This window comes from Panulirus ornatus, chromosome 17 (genome assembly GCF_036320965.1).
Source record: "Panulirus ornatus isolate Po-2019 chromosome 17, ASM3632096v1, whole genome shotgun sequence".
In the NCBI taxonomy this organism is placed as follows: Eukaryota; Metazoa; Arthropoda; class Malacostraca; order Decapoda; family Palinuridae; genus Panulirus; species Panulirus ornatus.
The window spans coordinates 24,281,712-24,303,064 of NC_092240.1; the positions used below are offsets into that span (position 1 = coordinate 24,281,712).

Sequence of the window (21,353 nt, forward strand, 5' to 3'; positions counted from 1 at the left end):
TATATATATTTTTTTTTTTTTCTTTCATACTATTCGCCATTTCCCGCATTAACGAGGTAGCGTTAAGAACAGAGGACTGGGCCTTAGAGGGAATATCCTCACCTGACCCCCTTCTCTGTTCCTTCTTTTGGAAAATTAAAAAAAAAACGAGAGGGGAGGATTTCCAGCCACCCGCTCCCTCCCCTTTTAGTCGCCTTCTACGACACGCAGGGAATACGTGGGAAGTATTCTTTCTCCCCTATCCCCAGGGATATATATATATATATATATATATATATATATATATATATATATATATATATATATATCCCTGAGGATAGGGGAGAAAGAGTACTTCCCACGCATTCCTCACGTGTCGTAGAAGGTGACTAAAGAGGACGGGAGAGGGGGGCTAGAAACCCTCCCTTCCTTGTATTTTAACTTTCTAAAGAGGGAAACAGAAGAAGGAGTCACGCAGGGAGTGCTCGTCCTCCTCGAAGGCTCAGATTGGGGTGTCTAAATGTGTGTGGATGTAACCAAGATGAGAAAAAAGGAGAGATAGGTACTATGTTTGAGGAAAGGAACCTGGATGTTTTGGCTTTGAGTGAAACAAAGCTCAAGGGTAAGGGGGAAGAGTGTTTTGGAATGTCTTGGGAGTAAAGTCAGGGGTTAGTGAGAGGACAAGAACAAGGGAAGGAGTACCACCACTCCTGAAACAGGAGTTGTGGGAGTATGTGATAGAGTGTAAGAAAGTAAATTCTAGACTGATATGGGTAAAACTGAAAGTGGATGGAGAGAGATGGGTGATTATTGGTGCATATGCACCTGGGCATGAGAAGAAAGATCATGAGGGGCAAGTGTTTTGGGAGCAGTTGAGTGAGTGTGTTAGTAGTTTTGATGCACAAGACCGGGTTATAGTGATGGGTGATTTGAATGAAAAGGTGAGTAATGTGGCAGATGAGGGAATAATTGGTATACATGGGGTGTTTCAATGTTGTAAATTGAAATGGTGAAGAGCTTGTAGATTTATGTGCTGAAAAAGGACTGGTGATAGGGAATACCTGGTTTAAAAAGAGAGATATACGTAAGTATACATATGGAAGAAGGAGAGATGGCCAGAGAGCATTATTGGATTACGTGTTAATTGATAGGCGCACAAAAGAGAGACTTTTGGATGTTAATGTGCTGAGAGGTGCAACTGGAGGGATGTCTGATCATTATCTTGAGGAGGCAAAGGTGAAGATTTGTAGAGGTGTTCAGAAAAGAAGAGACTGCTGGGGTGAAGAGTGGTGAGAGTAAGTGAGCTTGGGAAGGAGACTTGTGTGAGGAAGTACCAGGAGAGACTGAGTACAGAATGGAAAAAGGTGAGAACAAAGGACGTAAGGGTAGTGGGGGAGAAATGGGATGTATTTAGGGAAGCAGTGATGGCTTGTGCAAAAGATGCTTGTGGCATGAGAAGTGTGGGAGGTGGGGAGATTAGAAAGGGTAGTGAGTGGTGGGATGAAGAAGTAAGATTATTAGTGAAAGAGAAGAGAGAGGCATTTGGACGATTTTTGCAGGGAAAAAATGCAAATGACTGGGAGATGTATAAAAGAAAGAGGCAGGAGGTCAAGAGAAAGGTGCAAGAGGTGATAAAGAGGGCAAATGAGAGTTGGGTTAGAGAGTATCATTAAATTTTAGGGAGAATAATAAGATGTTTTGGAAGGAGTGCATAAGACAAGGGAACGAATGGGAACATCAGTGAAGGGAACAAATGGGGAGATGATAACAAGCAGTGGGGATGTGAGAAGGAAATGGAGTATTTTGAAGGTTTTTTGAGTGCGTTTGATGATAGAGTGGCAGATATAGGGTGTTTTGGTCGAGGTGGTGTGCAAAGTGAGAGGGTTAGGGAGAATGATTTGGTAAACAGAAAAGAGGTTGTAAAAGCTTTGTAGAAGATGAAAGCCAGCAAGGCAGCAGGATTAGATGGTATTGCAGGGGAATTTATTAAAAAAGGGCGTGACTGTATTGTTGACTGGTTGGTAAGGTTATTTAATGTATGTATGACTCATGGCGAGGTGTCTGAGGACTGGCGGAATGCTTGCATAATGCCATTGTACAAAGGCAGAGGGGATAAGAGTGAATGATCAAATTACAGAGGTATAAGTTTGTTGAGTATTCTGGGAAATTATATGGGAGAGTATTGATTGAGAGGGTGAAGGCATGCACAGAGCATCAGATTGGGGAAGAGTGGTGTGGTTTCAGAAGTGGTAGAGGATGTGTGGATCAGGTGTTTGCTTTGAAAAATGTATGTGAGAAATACTTAGAAAAGTAAATGGATTTATATGTAGCATTTATGGATCTGGAGAAGGCATATGATAGAGTTGATAAAGATGCTCTGTGGAAGGTATTAAGAATATATGGTGTGGGAGGTAAGTTGTTAGAAGCAGTGAAAAGTTTTTATCGAGGATGTAAGGCATGTGTACGTGTAGGAAGAGAGGAAAGTGATTGGTTCTCAGTGAATGTTGGTTTGCGGTAGGGGTGTGTGATGTCTCCATGGTTGTTTAATTTGTGTATGGATGGGATTGTTAGGGAGGTGAATGCAAGAATTTTGAATAGAGGGGCAAGTGTGCATTCTTTTGTGGATGAGAGAGCTTGGGAAGTGAGTCAGTTGTTGTTTGCTGATGATACAGCACTGGTGGCTGAATTGGGTGAGAAACTGCAGAAGCTGGTAGCTGAGTATGTTAAAGTGTGTGAAAGAAGAAAGTTGAGAATAAATGTGAATAAGAGAAAGGTTATTAGGTACAGTAGGGTTGAGGGACAAGTCAATTGGGAGGTAAGTTTGAATGGAGAAAAACTGGAGGAAGTAAAATGCTTTAGATACCTGGGAGTGGACTTGGCAGCAGATGGAACCATGGAAGCGGAAGTGAATCATAGGGTGGGGGAGGGGGCGAAAGTTCTGGGAGCGATGAAAAATGTGTGGAAGTCAAGAACGTTATCTTGGAAAGGAAAAATGGGTATGTTTGAAGGAATAGTGGTCCCAAATGGTTCTAATAGAAGTTCTCGACTTCCACACATTTTTCAATACTCCCAGAACTTTTGCCCCCTCCCCCACCGTATGATTCACTTCCGCTTCCATGGTTCCATCTGCTGCCAAATCTACTCCCAGATATCTAATACACTTCACTTCCTACAGTTTTTCTCCATTCAAACTTACCTCCCAATTGACTTGTACCTAATAGCCTTGCTCTTATTCACATTTACTCTCAGCTTTCTTCTTTCACACACTTTACCAAACTCAGTCACCAGCTTCTGCAGTTTCTCACCCAAATCAGCCACCAGCGCTGTATCATCAGCAAACAACAACTGACTCACCTCCCAAGCTCTCTCATCCACAACAGACTGTATACTTGCCCCTCATTCCAAAACTCTTGCATTCACCTCCCTAACAATCCCATCCATAAACAAACCATGGAGACATCACGCACCCCTGCCGCAAACCAACATTCACTGAGAACCAACCACTTTCCTCTCTTCCTACACATATACATGCCTTACTTCCTTGATAAAAACTTTTCGCTGCTTCTAACAACTTACCTCCCACACCGTATATTCTTGATACCTTCCACAGAGCATCTCTATCAACTCTTATCATATGCCTTCTCCAGATCCATAAATGCTACATACAAATCCATTTGCTTTTGTAAGTATTTCTCATACATTCTTCAAAGCAAAAACCTGGTCCACACATCCTCTACCACTTCTGAAACCACACTGCTCTTCCCCAGTCTGATGCTCTGTACATGCCTTCACCTTCTCAATCAATACCCTCCCATATAATTTCCCGGAATACTCAACAAACTTATACCTCTGTAATTTGAGCATTCACTCTTATCCCCTTTGCCTTTGTACAATGGCATTATGCAAGCATTCCGCCAGTCCTCAGGCACCTCGCCATGAGTCATACATACATTAAATAACCTTACCAACCAGTCAACAATACAGTCACCCCCTTTTTTAATAGATAACACTGCAATACCATCCAAACCCGCTGCCTTGCTGGCTTTCAGCTTCCGCAAAGGTTTTACCACCTCTTCTCTGTTTACCAAATCATTCTCCCTAACCCTCTCACTTTGCACACCACCTCGACCAAAACACCCTATATCTTCCACTCTATCATCAAACATTCAACAAACCTTCAAAATACTCACTCCATCTCCTCACATCAACACTACTTGTTATCACCTCCCCATTAGCCCCCTTCACTGATGTTCTCATTTGCTCCCTTGTCTTTTGCACTTTATTTACCTCCTTCCAAAACGTCTTTTTATTCTCCCTAAAATTTAGTGATACTCTCTCACCCAGCTCTCATTTGCCTTCTTTTTCACCTCTTCCACCTTTCTCTTGACCTTCTGCCTCTTTCTTTTATACGTCTCCCACTCATTTGCATTATTTCCCTGCAAAAATCATCCAGATGCCTCTCTCTTCTCTTTCACTAATAATCTTACTTCTTCATCCCACCACTCACTACCCTTTCTAATCTCTCCACCTCCCATGCTTCTCATACCACAAGCATCTTTTGTACAAGCCATCACTGCTTCGCTAAATACATCTCATTCCTCCCCCACTCCCTTTGCATTCTTTGTTCTCACCTTTTTCCATTTTGTTCTCAGTCTCTCCTGGTATTTCCTCAAACAAGTCTCCTTCCCAAGCTCACTTACTCTCACCACTCTCTTCACCCCAATATTCTCTCTTCTTTTCTGAAAACCTCTACAAATCCTCACCTTTGCCTCCTTAAGATAATGATCAGACATCCCTCCAGTTGCACCTCTCAGCACATTAACATCCAAAAGTCTCCCTTTCACACGCCTATCAATTAACACGTAATCCAATAACGCTCTCTGGCCATCTCTCCTTCTTCCATACGTATACTTATGTATATCTCTCTTTTTCAACCAGGTATTCCCAATCACCAGTCCGTTTTCAGCACATAAATCTACAAGCTCTTCACCATTACCATTTACAACATTGAACACCCCATGTATACCAATTATTCCCTCAAGTGCCACATTACTCACCTTTTCATTCAAATCACCCATCACTATAACCCAGTCTTGTTCTTCAAAACTACTAACACTCACTCAGCTGCTCCCAAAATGCTTTCCTCTCATGATCTTTCTTCTCATGCCCAGGTGCATATGCACCAATAATTACCCATCTCTCTCCATCCACTTTCAGTTTTACCCATATCAATCTAGAGTTTGCTTTCTTACACTGTATCACATACTCCCACCACTCCTGTTTCAGGAGTAGTGGTACTCCTTCCCTTGTTCTTGTCCTCTCACTAACCCCAGACTTTACTCCCAAGACATTCCCAAACCACACATAAACAACCAAACTCACACATATGCATATTTTTTTTCTCATACTATTCACCATTTCCCGCATTAGCGAGGTAGCGTTAAGAACAGAGGACTGAGCCTTTGAGGGAATATCCTCCCTTGGCCCCCTTCTCTGTTTCTTCCCTTGGAAAATTAAAAAGAGAGGGGAGGATTTCCAGGCCCCCCTCCCCCTCCCTTCCCTTTTAGTCGCCTTCTAGGACACACAGGGAATACGTGGGTAGTATTCTTTCTCTCCCATCCCCAGGGATATATGCTTACATATATATATATACATACACATACACAGACATATACACATATACATATTCATGCTTGCCTGGCACTGCCCTGTCCCACAAGAAACAGCATCTCTACCCCCTGCTTCAGCAAGGTAGTGCCAGGGAAACAGATAAAAAAAGGTCACATTCGTTCACACTCAGTCTCATGTTGTCATGTGTAATGCACTGAAATGTACCATTTGTGTTTCATTTATATTAACTTATCTTCCCAAGGATGTGTACCATGAAGATCAGAGGGGTAAACAGCTTTTGATGAAGAAGATTGTGCCCCCACACTTGGTTATCCATAACGAGGAAGAGGGTGAAATGGATGAAGATGTACTTCTTGGTAGAGTTGAGCAAAAAATCTCTGTAAATAGCAGTAGTCTCAATAACAGGAAGGAAACACCTCCTCCAGCTAGGATTCCACGACCATCCAAGTGGGTTGTGATTGATACACTTGATGATGCCATGAAAAAAGCAGTAAGTTTATGTTGCTATAGTAGTATTATTTCCTTCATATAATAATTTCTGGTGTGGATATTAGCAATTCTCTTGTTTGAAATGGTTTCAGCATTTATTCAGTATTATTATTTATTGTTATTATTATTATTATTATTATTTTTTTTTTTTTATTATTATTTTGCTTTGTCGCTGTCTCCCATGTTTGTGAGGAAGCGCAAGGAAACAGACGAAAGAAATGGCCCAACCCACCCCCATACACATGTATGTACATACACGTCCACACACGCAAATATACATACCTATACATCTCAATGTACACATATATATACACACAGAGACATATACATATATACACATGTACCTAATTCATACTGTCTGCCTTTATTTATTCCCATCGCCACCTCACCACACATGGAATAACGTCCCCCTCCCCCTCATGTGTGCGAGGTAGCGCTAGGAAAAGACAACAAAGGCCCCATTCGTTAACACTCAGTCTCTAGCTGTCATGTAATAATGCCCGAAACCACAGCTCCCTTTCCACATCCAGGCCCCACAAAACTTTCCATGGTTTACCCCAGACGCTTCACATGCCCTGATTCAATCCATTGACAGCACGTCGACCCCGGTATGCCACATCGATCCAATTCACTCTATTCCTTGCCCTCCTTTCACCCTCCTGCATGTTCAGGCCCCAATCACTCAAAATCTTTTTCACTCCATCTTTCCACCTCCAATTTGGTCTCCCACTTCTCCTCGTTCCCTCCACATATATCCTCTTGGTCAATCTTTCCTCACGCATTCTCTCCATGTGACCAAACCATTTCAAAACACCCTCTTCTGCTCTGTCAACCACACTCTTTTTATTTCCACACATCTCTCTTACCCTTATATTACTTACTCGATCAAACCACCTCACACCACATATTGTCCTCAAACATCTCATTTCCAGCACATCCACCCTCCTGCGCACAACTCTATCCATAGCCCACGCCTTGCAACCATACAACATTGTTGGAACCACTATTCCTTCAAACATACCCATTTTTGCTTTCCGAGATAATGTTCTCGACTTCCAAACATTCTTCAAGGCTCCCAGGATTATTATTATTGTTATTATTATTATTATTATTATTATTATTATTATTATTTATTCAGTTATTTATTATTTTGCTTTGTCGCTGTCTCCCGCGTTAGCGAGGTAGTGCAAGGAAACAGACGAAAGAATGGCCCAACCTGCCCACATACACATGTATATACATACACGTCCACACACGCAAATATACATACCTATACATCTCAATGTACACATATATATACACACGCAGACATATACATATATACACATGTACATAATTCATACTGTCTGTCTTTATTTGTTCCCATCGCCACCTCACCACACATGGAATAACAACCCCCTCCCCCCTCATGTGTGCAAGATAGCGCTAGGAAAGGACACCAAAGGCCCCATTCATTCACACTCAGTCTCTAGCTGTCATGTAATAATGCACCGAAACCACAGCTCCCCTTCCACATCCAGGCCCCACAGAACTTTCCTTGGTTTACCCCAGATGCTTCACATCCCCTGGTTCAATCCATTGACAGCTCGTCGACCCCGATATACCACATCGTTCCAATTCACTCTATTCCTTGAACGCCTTTCACCCTCCTGCATGTTCAGGCCCCGATCACTCAAAATCTTTTTCACTCCATCTTTCCACCTCCAATTTGGTCTCCCACTTCTCTTCGTTCCCTCCACATATATCCTCTTGGTCAATCTTTCCTCACTCATTCTCTCCATGTGACCAAACCATTTCAAAACACCCTCTTCTGCTCTGTCAACCACACTCTTTTTATTTCCACACATCTCTCTTACCCTTACATTACTTACTCGATCAAACCACCTCACACCACATATTGTCCTCAAACATCTCATTTCCAGCACATCCACCCTCCTGCGCACAACTCTATCCATAGCCCACGCCTCGCAACCATACAACATTGTTGGAACCACTATTCCTTCAAACATACCCATTTTTGCTTTCCGAGATAATGTTCTCGACTTCCAAACATTCTTCAAGGCTCCCAGGATTATTATTATTGTTATTATTATTATTATTATTATTATTATTATTATTATTATTATTATTTATTTATTTAGTTATTTATTATTTTGCTTTGTCGCTGTCTCCCGCGTTAGTGAGGTAGCGCAAGGAAACAGACGAAAGAATGGCCCAACCCGCCCACATACTCATGTATATACATACACGTCCACACACGCAAATATACATACCTATACATCTCAGTGTACACATATATATACACACACAGACATATACATATATACACATGCACATAATTCATACTGTCTGCCTTTATTTGTTCCCATCGCCACCTCACCACACATGGAATAACAACCCCCTCCCCCCTCATGTGTGCGAGATAGCGCTAGGAAAGGACACCAAAGGCCCCATTCATTCACACTCAGTCTCTAGCTGTCATGTAATAATGCACCGAAACCACAGCTCCCCTTCCACATCCAGGCCCCACAGAACTTTCCGTGGTTTACCCCAGACGCTTCACATGCCCTGGTTCAATCCATTGACAGCACGTCCACCCCGGTATACCACATCGTTCCAATTCACTCTATTCCTTGCACGCCTTTCACCCTCCTGCATGTTCAGGCCCCGATCACTCAAAATCTTTTTCACTCCATCTTTCCACCTCCAATTTGGTCTCCCACTTCTCCTCGTTCCCTCCACATATATCCTCTTGGTCAGTCTTTCCTCACTCATTCTTTCCATGTGACCAAACCATTTCAAAACACCCTCTTCTGCTCTGTCAACCACACTCTTTTTATTTCCACACATCTCTCTTACCCTTACATTACTTACTCAATCAAACCACCTCACACCACATATTGTCCTCAAACATCTCATTTCCAGCACATCCACCCTCCTGCGCACAACTCTATCCATAGCCCACGCCTCGCAACCATACAACATTGTTGGAACCACTATTCCTTCAAACATTTTTGCTTTCCGAGATAATGTTCTCGACTTCCAAACATTCTTCAAGGCTCCCAGAATTTTCGCCCCCTCCCCCACCCTATGATTCACTTCTGCTTCCATGGTTCCATCTGCTGCCAGATCCACTCCCAGATATCTTAAACACTTTACTTCCTCCAGTTTTTCTCCATTCAAACTTACCTCCCAGTTGACTTGACCCTCAACCCAACTGTACCTAATAACCTTGCTCTTATTCACATTTACTCTTAACTTTCTTCTTTCACACGCTTTACCAAACTCAGTCACCAGCTTCTGCAGTTTCTTACATGAATCAGCCACCAGTGCTGTATCATCAGCGAACAACAACTGACTCACTTCCCAAGCTCTCTCATCCACAACAGACTTCATACTTGCCCCTCTTTCCAAAACTCTTGCATTCACCTCCCTAACAACCCCATCCATAAACAAATTAAACAACCATGGAGACATCACACACCCCTGCCGCAAACCTACATTCACTGAGAACCAATCACTTTCCTCTCTTCCTACACGTACACATGCCTTACATCCTCGATAAAAACTTTTCACTGCTTCTAACAACTTGCCTCCCACACCATATATTCTTAAAACCTTACACAGAGCATCTCTATCAACTCTATCATATGCCTTCTCCAGATTCATAAATGCTACATACAAATCCATCTGTTTTTCTAAGTATTTCTCACATACATTCTTCAAAGCAAACACCTGATCCACACATCCTCTACCACTTCTGAAACCACACTGCTCTTCCCCAATCTGATGCTCTGTACATGCCTTCACCCTCTCAATCAATACCCTTCCATATGATTTACCAGGAATACTCAACAAACTTATACCTCTGTAATTTGAGCACTCACTCTTATCCCCTTTGCCTTTGTACAACGGCACTATGCAAGCATTCCGCCAATCCTCAGGCACCTCACCATGAATCATACATACATCAAATAACCTTACAAACCAGTCAACAATACAGTCACCCCTTTTTTAATAAATTCCACTGCAATACCATCCAAACCTGCTGCCTTGCCGGCTTTCATCTTCTGTAAAGCTTTTACTACCTCTTCTCTATTTACTAAATCATTTTCCCTAACCCTCTCACTTTGCACACCACCTCGACCAAACACCCTATATCTGCCACTCTATCATCAAACACATTCAACAAACCTTCAAAGTACTCACTCCATCTCCTCCTCATATCACCACTACTTGTTATCACCTCCCCATTAGCCCCCTTCACTGAAGTTCCCACTTGCTCCCTTGTCTTACGCACTTTATTTACCTCCTTCCAAAACATCTTTTTATTCTCCCGGAAATTTTATGATACTCTCTCACCCCAACTCTCATTTGCCCTCTTTTTCACCTCTTGCACCTTTCTCTTGACCTTCTGCCTCTTTCTTTTATACCTCTCCCACTCATTTGCATTTTTTCCCAGCAAAAATCATCCAAATGCCTCTCTCTTCTCTTTCACTAATAATCTTACTTCTTCATCCCACCACTCACTACCTTTTCTAATCAACCCACCTCCCATGCTTCTCATGCCACAAGCATCTTTTGCGCAAGCCATCACTGCTTCCCTAAATACATCCCATTCCTCCCCCACTCCCCTTACCTCCTTTGTTCTCACCTTTTTCCATTCTGTACTCATTATTTCCTGGTACTTCCTCCCACAAGTCTCCTTCCCAAGCTCACTTACTCTCACTACTCTCTTCACCCCAACATTCTCTATTCTTTTCTGAAAACCCCCACAAATCTTCACCTTCGCCTCCACAAGATAATGATCAGACATCCCTCCAGCTGCACCTCTCAGCACATTAACATCCAAAAGTCTCTCTTTCGTGCGTCTATCAATTAACACGTAATCCAATAACGCTCTCTGGCCATCTCTCCTACTTACATACGTATACTTATGTATATCGCTTTTTAAACCAGGTATTCCCAATCACCAGTCCTTTTTCAGCACATAAATCTACAAGCTCTTCACCATTTCCATTTACAACACTGAACACTCCATGTATACCAATTATTCCCTCAACTGCCACATTACTCACCTTTGCATTCAAATCACCCATCACTATAACCCGGTCTTGTGCACCAAAACCACTAACACACTCATTCAGGTGCTTCCAAAACACTTGCCTCTCATGATCTTTCTTCTCATGTCCAGGTGCATATGCACCAATAATCACCCATCTCTCTCCATCAACTTTCAGTTTTACTCATATCAATCTAGAATTTACTTTCTTACACTCTATCACATACTCCCACAACTCCTGATCATTATTATTATTATTGTTGAGGGCTGTGGTGTGGGTACATTACAGATGACAGTTAGAGAATGGAAGTGAGCAATTGAGGTAATTCTTTGTATGTTTCTGGTACTACTTCAGTAACATGGGAAATGGCAATAAAGTATGAAAGAAAAAAGATTATTATTATGATCATTATTGTTGATTTTTTTTATATTAGTTTGCTGTTTCCCATGGTGGCAAGGAAATGCCAGGAACAGATGAAGGAAAGGCCTCATTCCTTATATCCATTCTCTATCTCTCATGTGTAATGTACCAAAAGGACAGCCCTCTGTCTACAACCAGGCCCCACAGACTTTTTCATGGTTTTCTCTGCCTGTGTCATATGCTCTAGCACTCAAAATCTTTTTCACTTCATCCTTCCATCTCCAATTTGGTCTCCTCATCCTTTCTCTCCGTATGTCCCAACCATTTCAGCACACCCTCATTGGTTCTCTCGGTGACGCTTTTCTTTAAAGCACACCTCTCTCCTACCTTTTTATTATATGCTCGATCAGACCTCATGTTATGTAATGTCCTCAAACACTTCATTTCCATCACATCCACCCTCCTTTTGCACATTCTTATCTATAGTCCATACTTCCCATTCAAACATTACTTTTGAAAATACTCATTTTTGCCCTCCCAGATAAATATATCTTTTTCCACACATCCCTTGCTGTTCCCAGAGCCTTTTCCCATCCTATGATACACTTTCACGTTCATGGTTCCATTTACTGCTGCATCCACCCCAAGGTATCTAAAACATTCCACTTCCTCTAAAATTTCTCCATTCTCACTCACACCCCAACTAACCTCTCTACACTCTTAAACCTTGATTTTATTCAAATTTACCCTCAACCTTCTCCTTTCACGCACTTTCCTAAACTCAGTTACCAACTTCTGAAGCTTCTCACTCGAATCTGCCACCAACGCTGTGTCGTCAGCAAATAAGAGCTGACTAAATTCCCAGTGCCCCTCACCCCCCCTACAGACTAAATACTCAAACCTCTCTCCATGTCCCTTGTATTTATTTCCCTTATGACCCCATCCATAAGCAAATTAAACAGCCATTGTGACATCACACACCCCTGCCGCAGACCCACCTTCAAATAGAACCACTCACCCTCCCCTTTACCTACTCGCATACATGCCATACCACATGAAAACTTTTCATTGCTTTTAGTAGCTTTCCTCCTACATCATATATTCATAAAACCTTCCACAAGACATCTCAGTTAACCTTATCATATGTTCTCTCTAGATCTTTAGATACCATGTACAAATCCTTTTGTTTCTGTAAGTATTTATCACACAATCATTAAAGCAAACATCTATTCTGCACACACCTTACTACCTCTGAAATCACATTGTTCCTACCTTCACCCTTTCTTCACCATTTTCTCAGACAACTTACCAGGTACACTCATCAGACTTAAATCTCTGTAATTCAAATACACGCCTGTGTACCCTTTGCCTCTATGCAGTGGCACTATACATGCATTCTGCCAATCCTTAGGCACCTCACCATGATCCTTACATACTTTGGAAATCCTAACCAACCAGTCATCAATACAGTCATCCCTTTTCTTAAGAATTCGAGTGCATTACCATCTTCTCCAGCTGCCTTGCTATATTTTATTTCATGCAATGGATGGAAGATGTTTATGGAAGCAGTGCTGGCATGCAGAAGATAGGAGTTGGGCAGGTGAGAAAGGGTATTGTGTGGTGGGATGATAAAGAGAAGTTGTTAGTGAAAGAGGAAAGAGAAGTGTATGGGGCACTACCTACAGGGAAGAAGTGCAAATAATTCGAAGTACAAAAGAGAGTGGCAGTAGGTCAAGAGGAAGGTGCAGGGGTTAGAAATGGGGGCTAATGAGATAGGTGAGTGAGTATCTGTAAACTTCATGGATAATGTTTTAGAAGAAGGTTAATGGTGTGAGAAAAACAACAGAACACGTAGGAACATTATTATTATTATTATTTTCAGTATTAGTATTAGTATTATGAATATGATTGTGTGACAGGATGATATGAATGTAAATTTAAATGGGAAACCCCTCTCTACACATACTTAAAAGAAAAAAAATATTTTATTCTCTTGTGAAAATGATGCAAAAGCTTTGGATAAAAGTCTTGCTAAATTACTGATGTTATTACAGAAATAAGGAAATCATGATAAACATGTAGAGCAAAGATAAATACAGTGAAGGAATGCATGAGGAAGGCAGAAGTTAGGTAGAAGGCCTGGGAATCAGGCGGTGGGTCTACTCCTCCTTCCTAGGAAGGCTTGCTGCTGGGCCCAACACCTGTCTTTTTTTTCTTCCTTTATTGTATTACCTTAACAGTCATTGATGACTATGTTTTATTTATTATTTTATTAATAGTAATTTGACAGGGTTCCAGTGATTTTTCATCACTTTCATGCAAGTGGAAAACAAATGCTTGCTATTATCAAACATATGGTCAGGGGGCTTTCACTTTCCACATTTCTTTCTTTGCTGTAGTCAGCTCTAATTGTGCACCATTTTTTTTTTTTTTCTTTTTTTTATTGTCGCTGTCTCACGCATTTGCGAGGTAGCGCAAGGAAACAGACGAAAGAAATGGCCCAACCCACCCCCATACACATGTATATACATACGTCCACACACGCAAATATACATACCTACACAGCTTTCCATGGTTTACCCCAGACGCTTCACATGCCTTGATTCAATCCACTGACAGCACGTCAACCCCGGTATACCACATCGCTCCAATTCACTCTATTCCTTGCCCTCCTTTCACCCTCCTGCATGTTCAGGCCCCAATCACACAAAATCTTTTTCACTCCATCTTTCCACCTCCAATTTGGTCTCCCTCTTCTCCTCGTTCCCTCCACCTCCGACACATATATCCTCTTGGTCAATCTTTCCTCACTCATTCTCTCCATGTGACCAAACCATTTCAAAACACCCTCTTCTGCTCTCTCAACCACGCTCTTTTTATTTCCACACATCTCTCTTACCCTTACGTTACTTACTCGATCAAACCACCTCACACCACACATTGTCCTCAAACATCTCATTTCCAGCACATCCATCCTCCTGCGCACAACTCTATCCATAGTCCACGCCTCGCAACCATACAACATTGTTGGAACCACTATTCCTTCAAACATACCCATTTTTGCTTTGTTTATTTTTTAGTATTAGCAATTTATCAGACTTTTTAATCTTTCCTTTCATCATTTTCATAAAAATTTAAGATAAATGCTCATTCGTTTAGCAGGAGGGTTCCTACCTTCCTCATCTCTTTGTTTAATGTAGATATCTTAGCTCAAACTATTCATCATGTTATATTTATTATTCCTTTGATGTTAGTAATTTGACAGGTTTTTGAAATTTTTTTAATTCCTTTCAAAGAGGTTTTAAATAAATGCTTTTTTTGCCCACCATATGCTCTGATATGTTTATGATAGAGCATGAAAACTAAGGGAATCAATTGCTTGATGTATCTAGTTTCTTCTTAAGTTAACATCAGAAAAAAGTTAGGAGAGAGAGCAGCTTCCTATGTTTACTTATGACAAGATTTAGCCAGAATGGCATGGCTAATGTGAAGTGCTTACCAAACATCTTGCTTGATATATAAGACTGTTCTTCTCCAGCTGCCACATGCATCACGATTGTCAATTTTTGGTTTATCTTGGATTGTTTTCAATCATTCCATAAATACATTTTTGCCATACATACATTTCTACATGAGTGAGATAGAGCACAGAACAGAGACTGAGCCTTAGAGAATAAATAATCTTCATATGGCTCTTTCCTCACTTCCTTCTTGTGGAAAGTAATATGGGATGGGAAGATTTTGAGCCCCTGGCTCCTGACCTTCTTAATCACCTTCTACAATGTGCAGGAGATACATGGATAATATTTTTTCTCCCATCCCCATATTTTAACCATATGCCAAGTTTTAATCAGCAGTTGTTCCATATATGTTTCTTATTTCTCCTATCAGTACACTGAATGATTATTCAAGCTTCCTGGCTGGGCAGTATATATTTTTGTCAGATTTATTTTTGGTATGTTCCATAGTATTCTTGAAGACTAACAACTCTGTTTTCCCCTGTCAAGAGGCTTGAAAGTTTAACACATTTTCTTCTATACCTTATTATTTGCCATGCATAGATTTTTTTTTTTTTTTTTTTTTTTTTTTTTAAACTATTCGCCATTTCCCGCGGTAGCGAGGTAGCGTTAGGAACAGAGGAGTGGGCCTTTTTTGGAATATCCTCACCTGGCCCCCTCTGTTCCTTCTTTTGGAAAATTTAAAAAAAAAGAGAGGGGAGGATTTCCAGCCCCCCGCTCCCTCCCCTTTTAGTCGCCTTCTACGACACGCAGGGAAAACGTGGGAAGTATTCTTAATCCCCTATCCCCAGGGATTTTTATATATCTTTTTTTAGGCTATCTAGTTGCAGTTCTTTCAGCCATTTGTGGTATTCCATATGTTCCATCCCCTTGTGAAGTGCCTCTGAATTCTGTCTTATAACATGTTTGAATTACTTATTGTTTTGTTGGTTTTATCCCTGGGGATAGGGGAGAAAGAATCCTTCCCATGCTTTCCCCACATGTTGTAAACGGCGACTAAAGGGGATGGGGCAGGGGGCTAGAAACCCTCCCCTCCTTGTATTTTAACTTTTTAAAAGAGGAAACAGAAGGAGTCATGAGGGGAGTGCTCATCCTCCTTGAAGGCTCAGATTGGGGTGTTTAAATGTGTGTGGATGTAACCAAGATGAGAAAAAAGGAGAGATAGATAGTATGTTTGCGGAAAGGAACCTTGATGTTTTGGCTCTGAGTGAAACGAAGCTTAAGGGTAAAGGGGAAGAGTGGTTTGGGAATGTCTTGGGAGTAAAGTCAAGGGTTGCTGAGGGGACAAGAACAAAGGAAGGAGTAGCACTACTCCTGAAGTAGGAATGATGGGAGTATGTGATAGAGTATAAGAAAGTAAACTCTAGAGTGATATGGGTCATGAGAAGAAAGATCATTAGAGGCAAGTGTTTTGGGAGCAGCTGAGTGAGTGTGTTAGCAGCTTTGATTCAAGAGACTGGGTTATAGTGATGGGTGATTTGAATGCAATGGTGAGTAACGTGGCAGTAATGAGGGTATAATTGGTGTACATGGGGTGTTCAGTTTTGTAAATGGAAATGGTGGGGAGCTTGCAGATTTATGTGCTGAAAAGGGGACTGATGATTGGGAATACCTGGTTTAAAAAGAGAGATGTATGTAAGTAGGAGAGATGCCCAGAGAGCATTATTGGATTTTGTGTTAATTGATAGGCGCGTGAAAGAGAGGCTTTTAAAAGTTAATGTTGCTGAGCGGGGCAACTGGAGGGATGTCTGATCATTATCTTGTGGAGGCGAAGGTGAAGATTTGTAGAGGTTTTGAGAAAAGAAGAGAGAATGTTGAGGTGAAGAGAGTGGTGAGAGTAAGTGAACTTGGAAAGGAGACTTGTGTTAGGGAGTACCAGGAGAGATTGAGTGAAGAATGGAAAAAGGTGATTGCAAATGACGTAAGGGGGAGTGGGGGAGGAATTGGATGTATAGGGAAGCAGTGATGGCTTGTGCAAAAGATGCATGTGGCATGAGAAAGGTGGGAGGTGGGCAGATTAGAAAGGGTAGCGGGTGGTGGGATGAAGAAGTAAGATTGTTAGTGAAAGAGAAGAGAGAGGCGTTTGGACGATTTTTGCAGGGAAGTAGTGCAAGTGACTGGGAGATGTATAAAAGAAAGAGGCAAGAAGTCGAAAGAAAGGTGCAGGAGGTGAAAAAGGGCAAATGAGGTGAGAGAGTATCATTAGATTTTATTGAGAATAAAAAGATGTTTTGGAAGGAGGTAAATAAAGTGCATAAGACAAGAGAACAAATGGGAATATTGGTGAAGGGGGCAAATGGGGTGATGATAAGTAGTGGTGAAGTGAGGAGATGGAGTGAGTATTTTGAAGATTTGTTATATGTGTTTGATGATAGAGTGGCAGATATAGGGTGTTTTGGTGGTGTGCGAAGTGAAAGGGTCAGTGAAAACAGTTTGGTAAACAGAGAGGAGGTAGTGAAAGCTTTGCGGAAGATGAAAGCAGGCAAGGCGGCGGGTTTGGATGGTATTTCATTGGAATTTATTAAAAAAGGGGTGACTGTATTTTTGATTGGTTGGTAAGGATATTCAGTGTGTGTATGGTTCATGGTGGAGTGCCTGAGGATTGGCGGAATGCATGCATAGTGCCATTGTACAAAGGCAAAGGGGATAAAGGTGAGTGTTCAAATTACAGAGGTATAAGTTTGTTGAGTATTCCTGGGAAATTATATGGGAGGGTATTGATTGAGAGGGTAAAGGCATGTATGGAGCACAAGCATGGGGAAGAGCAGTGTGGTTTCAGAAGTGGCAGAGGATGTGTGGATCAGGTGTTTGCTTTGAAGAATGTATGAGAAATACTTAGAAAAACAGATGGATTTGTATGTAGCATTTATGGATCTGGAGAAGGCATATGATAGAGTTGATAGAGATGCTTTGTGGAAGGTATATGGAATATATGGTGTGGGAGGCAAGTTGCTAGAAGCAATGAAAAGTTTTTATCAAGGATGTAAGGCATGTGTATGAGTAGGGAGAGAGGAAAGAGATTGGTTCCCAGTAAACGTCAGTTCACGGCAGGGGTGTGTGATGTCTCTCTGGTTGTTTAATTTGTTTATGGATGGGGTTGTTAGGGAGGTGAATGCAAGAGTTTTGGAGAGGGGGCAAGTATGCAGTCTGTTGTGGATTAAAGGGCTTGGGAAGTGAGTCAGTTGTTGTTCACTAATAATACAGTGCTGGTGGCTGATTCAGGGTGGGAAACTGCAGAAGTTGGTGATAGTTTAGTAAAGTGTGAGAAAGAAGAAAGCTGGAAGTAAATGTGAATAAGAGCAAGATAATTAGGTTCAGTAGGGTTGAGGGACAAGTTAACTGGGAGGTAAGTTTGAGTGGAGAAAAACTTGAAACGAAGTGTTTTAGGTATCTAGGAGTGGATTTAGAAGCGTATGGATGTCACAGGGTGGGGGAGGGGGCGAAGGTTCATTTCCAACACATCCACCCTCCTCCGCACAACCCTATCTATAGCCCATGCCTCACAACCATATGATATTGGAACCACTCTTCCTTTAAACATACCCATTTTTGTTTTCAGAGATAATGTTCTCGCCTTCCACAAATTCTTCAATGCTCCCAGAACCTTCGCCCCCTCCCTCACCCTGTGACTCACTTCTGCTTCCATGGCTCCATCCGCTGCCAAATCCACTCCCAGATATCTAAAACACTTCACTTCCTCCAGTTTTTCTCCATTCAAACTTACCTCCCAATTGATTTGTCCCTCAACCCTACTGTACCTAATAACCTTGCTCAAATTCATTTTCATTGAATATCATTCAATTCACTTTTGCCACTTTGTAAATTGTGCCGTAAGTCTTTTTGCATCCCCATCTGATAAGTTTCTGTTCCAATCATTTTGCTTATTCTAGTGTCATCAGGTATCTGATATCATTATTAGAGAGAGAGAGAGAGAGAGAGAGAGAGAGAGAGAGAGAGAGAGAGAGAGAGAGAGAGAGAGAGAGAGAGAGAATGTACCCACCTATCTACAAATACACCTATGAGAAGAGTTTACCATCAGAGCAGGGTTATCTTATTGTGCTTGCCACTCAATTTGTATGTTTGTATATTGACAAATGACATTTCTCTGGACTGCCTGCCCGCTTCCTATCACTTTTCTTGCTTTTTGTGTATTACTGTTTATTTCATAAACTATTTGTTTAGCATAGTTATCAATTATAGGTTCATCATCACTTGTCTTGCTTGTTGTATAATGATATTTATTTCTGCAGCTATTTCTCTGGCATAGTTATCTATTGTAGGTTCATCCAGTATTGTCTTCAACCACAAGTCTAATCATTTGAGTGTTTTTCAAGTGATTCATTTTAATTTCTTAAATCACCTGCTATCACATTAAATAATTGTTCCAACTTTGCTGAACATTCATGTTTCTGTCTTATGCTTTTTGGTATGTTTCCAGGAATTATTTTTGACTTACCAGGTTGTTTTGAGGTTCAAAACATAGTCCTTTATTCTCTCTGTTGCTTAGCATAAATTGTCATATATTTCCCTCTGCCATTTGAGATTGTAAAGCCCCTGCTCTTTTCATTGTTCATACTGATTCATATGCTTCAATCCATTTTTCTTGCTTGTGAAATTTTTCTGTATTATGTCCATCTTGTTTAATTCAGTCTGCTGTACTGGTGACCATACAGCAAAGCAGTATGCTTGTTTACTTCCTATATACTATTCATTAAACATTTTCATAATTTTTTGTCTCTTGTAAATATTCTCACTAGCATTCCACTAATTATTTTGCTTTCAAATTGTTCCTTGAATTCAAGGTTTTCACTGACAGTTATTCCCAAAACTTGGATGTGTTCTTCACTATTTCTTTTCCTGTAGGGCCTCTTTATGTAGGTATTGCAATAATGTTAGCTTTACTGTGACTAATATATTTAACTTTCTCTTTATTAGATTCTCTTAAGTTCTCATCTGCCCATTTTTAGATAGTATTCAGATCTCTCTGAATTTTTTCTTAATCCTCCACACACTCTTGCTTTATTATTCTCATGTCATCTGTGAAACATCTGACTACAATCCTTCTTGCTTTTTATCTATATCTGAGATCATGATTACATAGACTATTGCAGCTAGAACTGTTCCATGAAAAACAGAGGGAGAGGGTAAATGTGTGAAAGAGAAATACTACCTTGTGTTTTGCTTGTGCTGAACACTGGTGGTCCTGACATCATGTGCGCATGACATCTTTTCATCACATAACATCAGGTTGCTTTAATGCATACTCTAACTGCTTTTCCATATTATTTTCACCTAGAGCTGGCTTTTTCGATGGCTGATAGCCATGCAATTGTATGAAATGCTGCCTGCTGTATTTTGGTTGGGATGTGCAGCTGAACAAGAACAAAAGTAATAAATGAATTACTTAAGACTTCAACATCAGATAGTAACATAAATCATAAGAAAGGCACATAAACTCACATTAGTTATGTATCTTTTCATCCTGTTTCTATCCCCAAAACTTACCTAATCCCATGGTTATCTCAGATGGTGGTGGCAATGGCAAATGGATCATTTGCTGTGACAGTCCTTATGGCCCCATCCTTCTCAGGTGTATTGCAGCAAAGATGGATGCTCCAGGGCATGTTGTAATGGTGCCAGATTCTTCAAAGCTTATAATCTACAAGGAAGTGATATGTTTAGATATGTCAAGTCACTGTGCTATTTCTTCATTGCTTGGACCCACATCATGAAAGGAGATAATAGAACCACAAGTTGCATGTTAACTCTTCATATTGAATGACACAACTTTAACAGGAATTAACAGCATTGTCTGTTTTCGTTTTATGTTTTAAATGACATGCTTTGAGAACTTAGGTAAAGGGAAATAGCATGCTTCAGTGTCAGGACTTTAGGTCTTCAATAGCAGTTTAAACAGTTTAACCTAAGATAGTGAACCCTAAACCATATGAATTGGAAGACTGATAAATATATGAAACTAGCCAATCCATTTTAACCTTGGTTTTCATTATATTGTATATTCCTGCATGGCAGTTCATCTTGTAAGCTGGAAAATTTTCTTGTGAATAAAATGATTATATAAGTAATTTATATATATTAGGTACAGTAGGGTTGAGGGTCAAGTCAATTGGGAGGTGAGTTTGAATGGAGAAAAACTGGAGGAAGTGAAGTGTTTTAGATATCTGGGAGTGGATCTGTCAGCGGATGGAACCATGGAAGCGGAAGTGGATCATAGGGTGGGGGAGGGGGCGAAAATTTTGGGAGCCTTGAAAAATGTGTGGAAGTCGAGAACATTATCTCGGAAAGCAAAAAT

The 21,353-nt window shown here is 40.9% G+C and overlaps 1 protein-coding gene across 1 annotated transcript in view; it reads left to right on the plus strand.

Annotated features, from left to right (window-relative positions):
• LOC139754640 (piRNA biogenesis protein EXD1-like) overlaps positions 1-21,353 on the plus strand; it is a 73,875-nt gene that overhangs the window by 27,527 nt on the left and 24,995 nt on the right. The window contains exon 5 of the mRNA XM_071672149.1: positions 5,852-6,100. Coding sequence (XP_071528250.1) covers positions 5,852-6,100 — 249 coding nt within the window. The remainder of the gene's footprint in view (positions 1-5,851; positions 6,101-21,353) is intronic.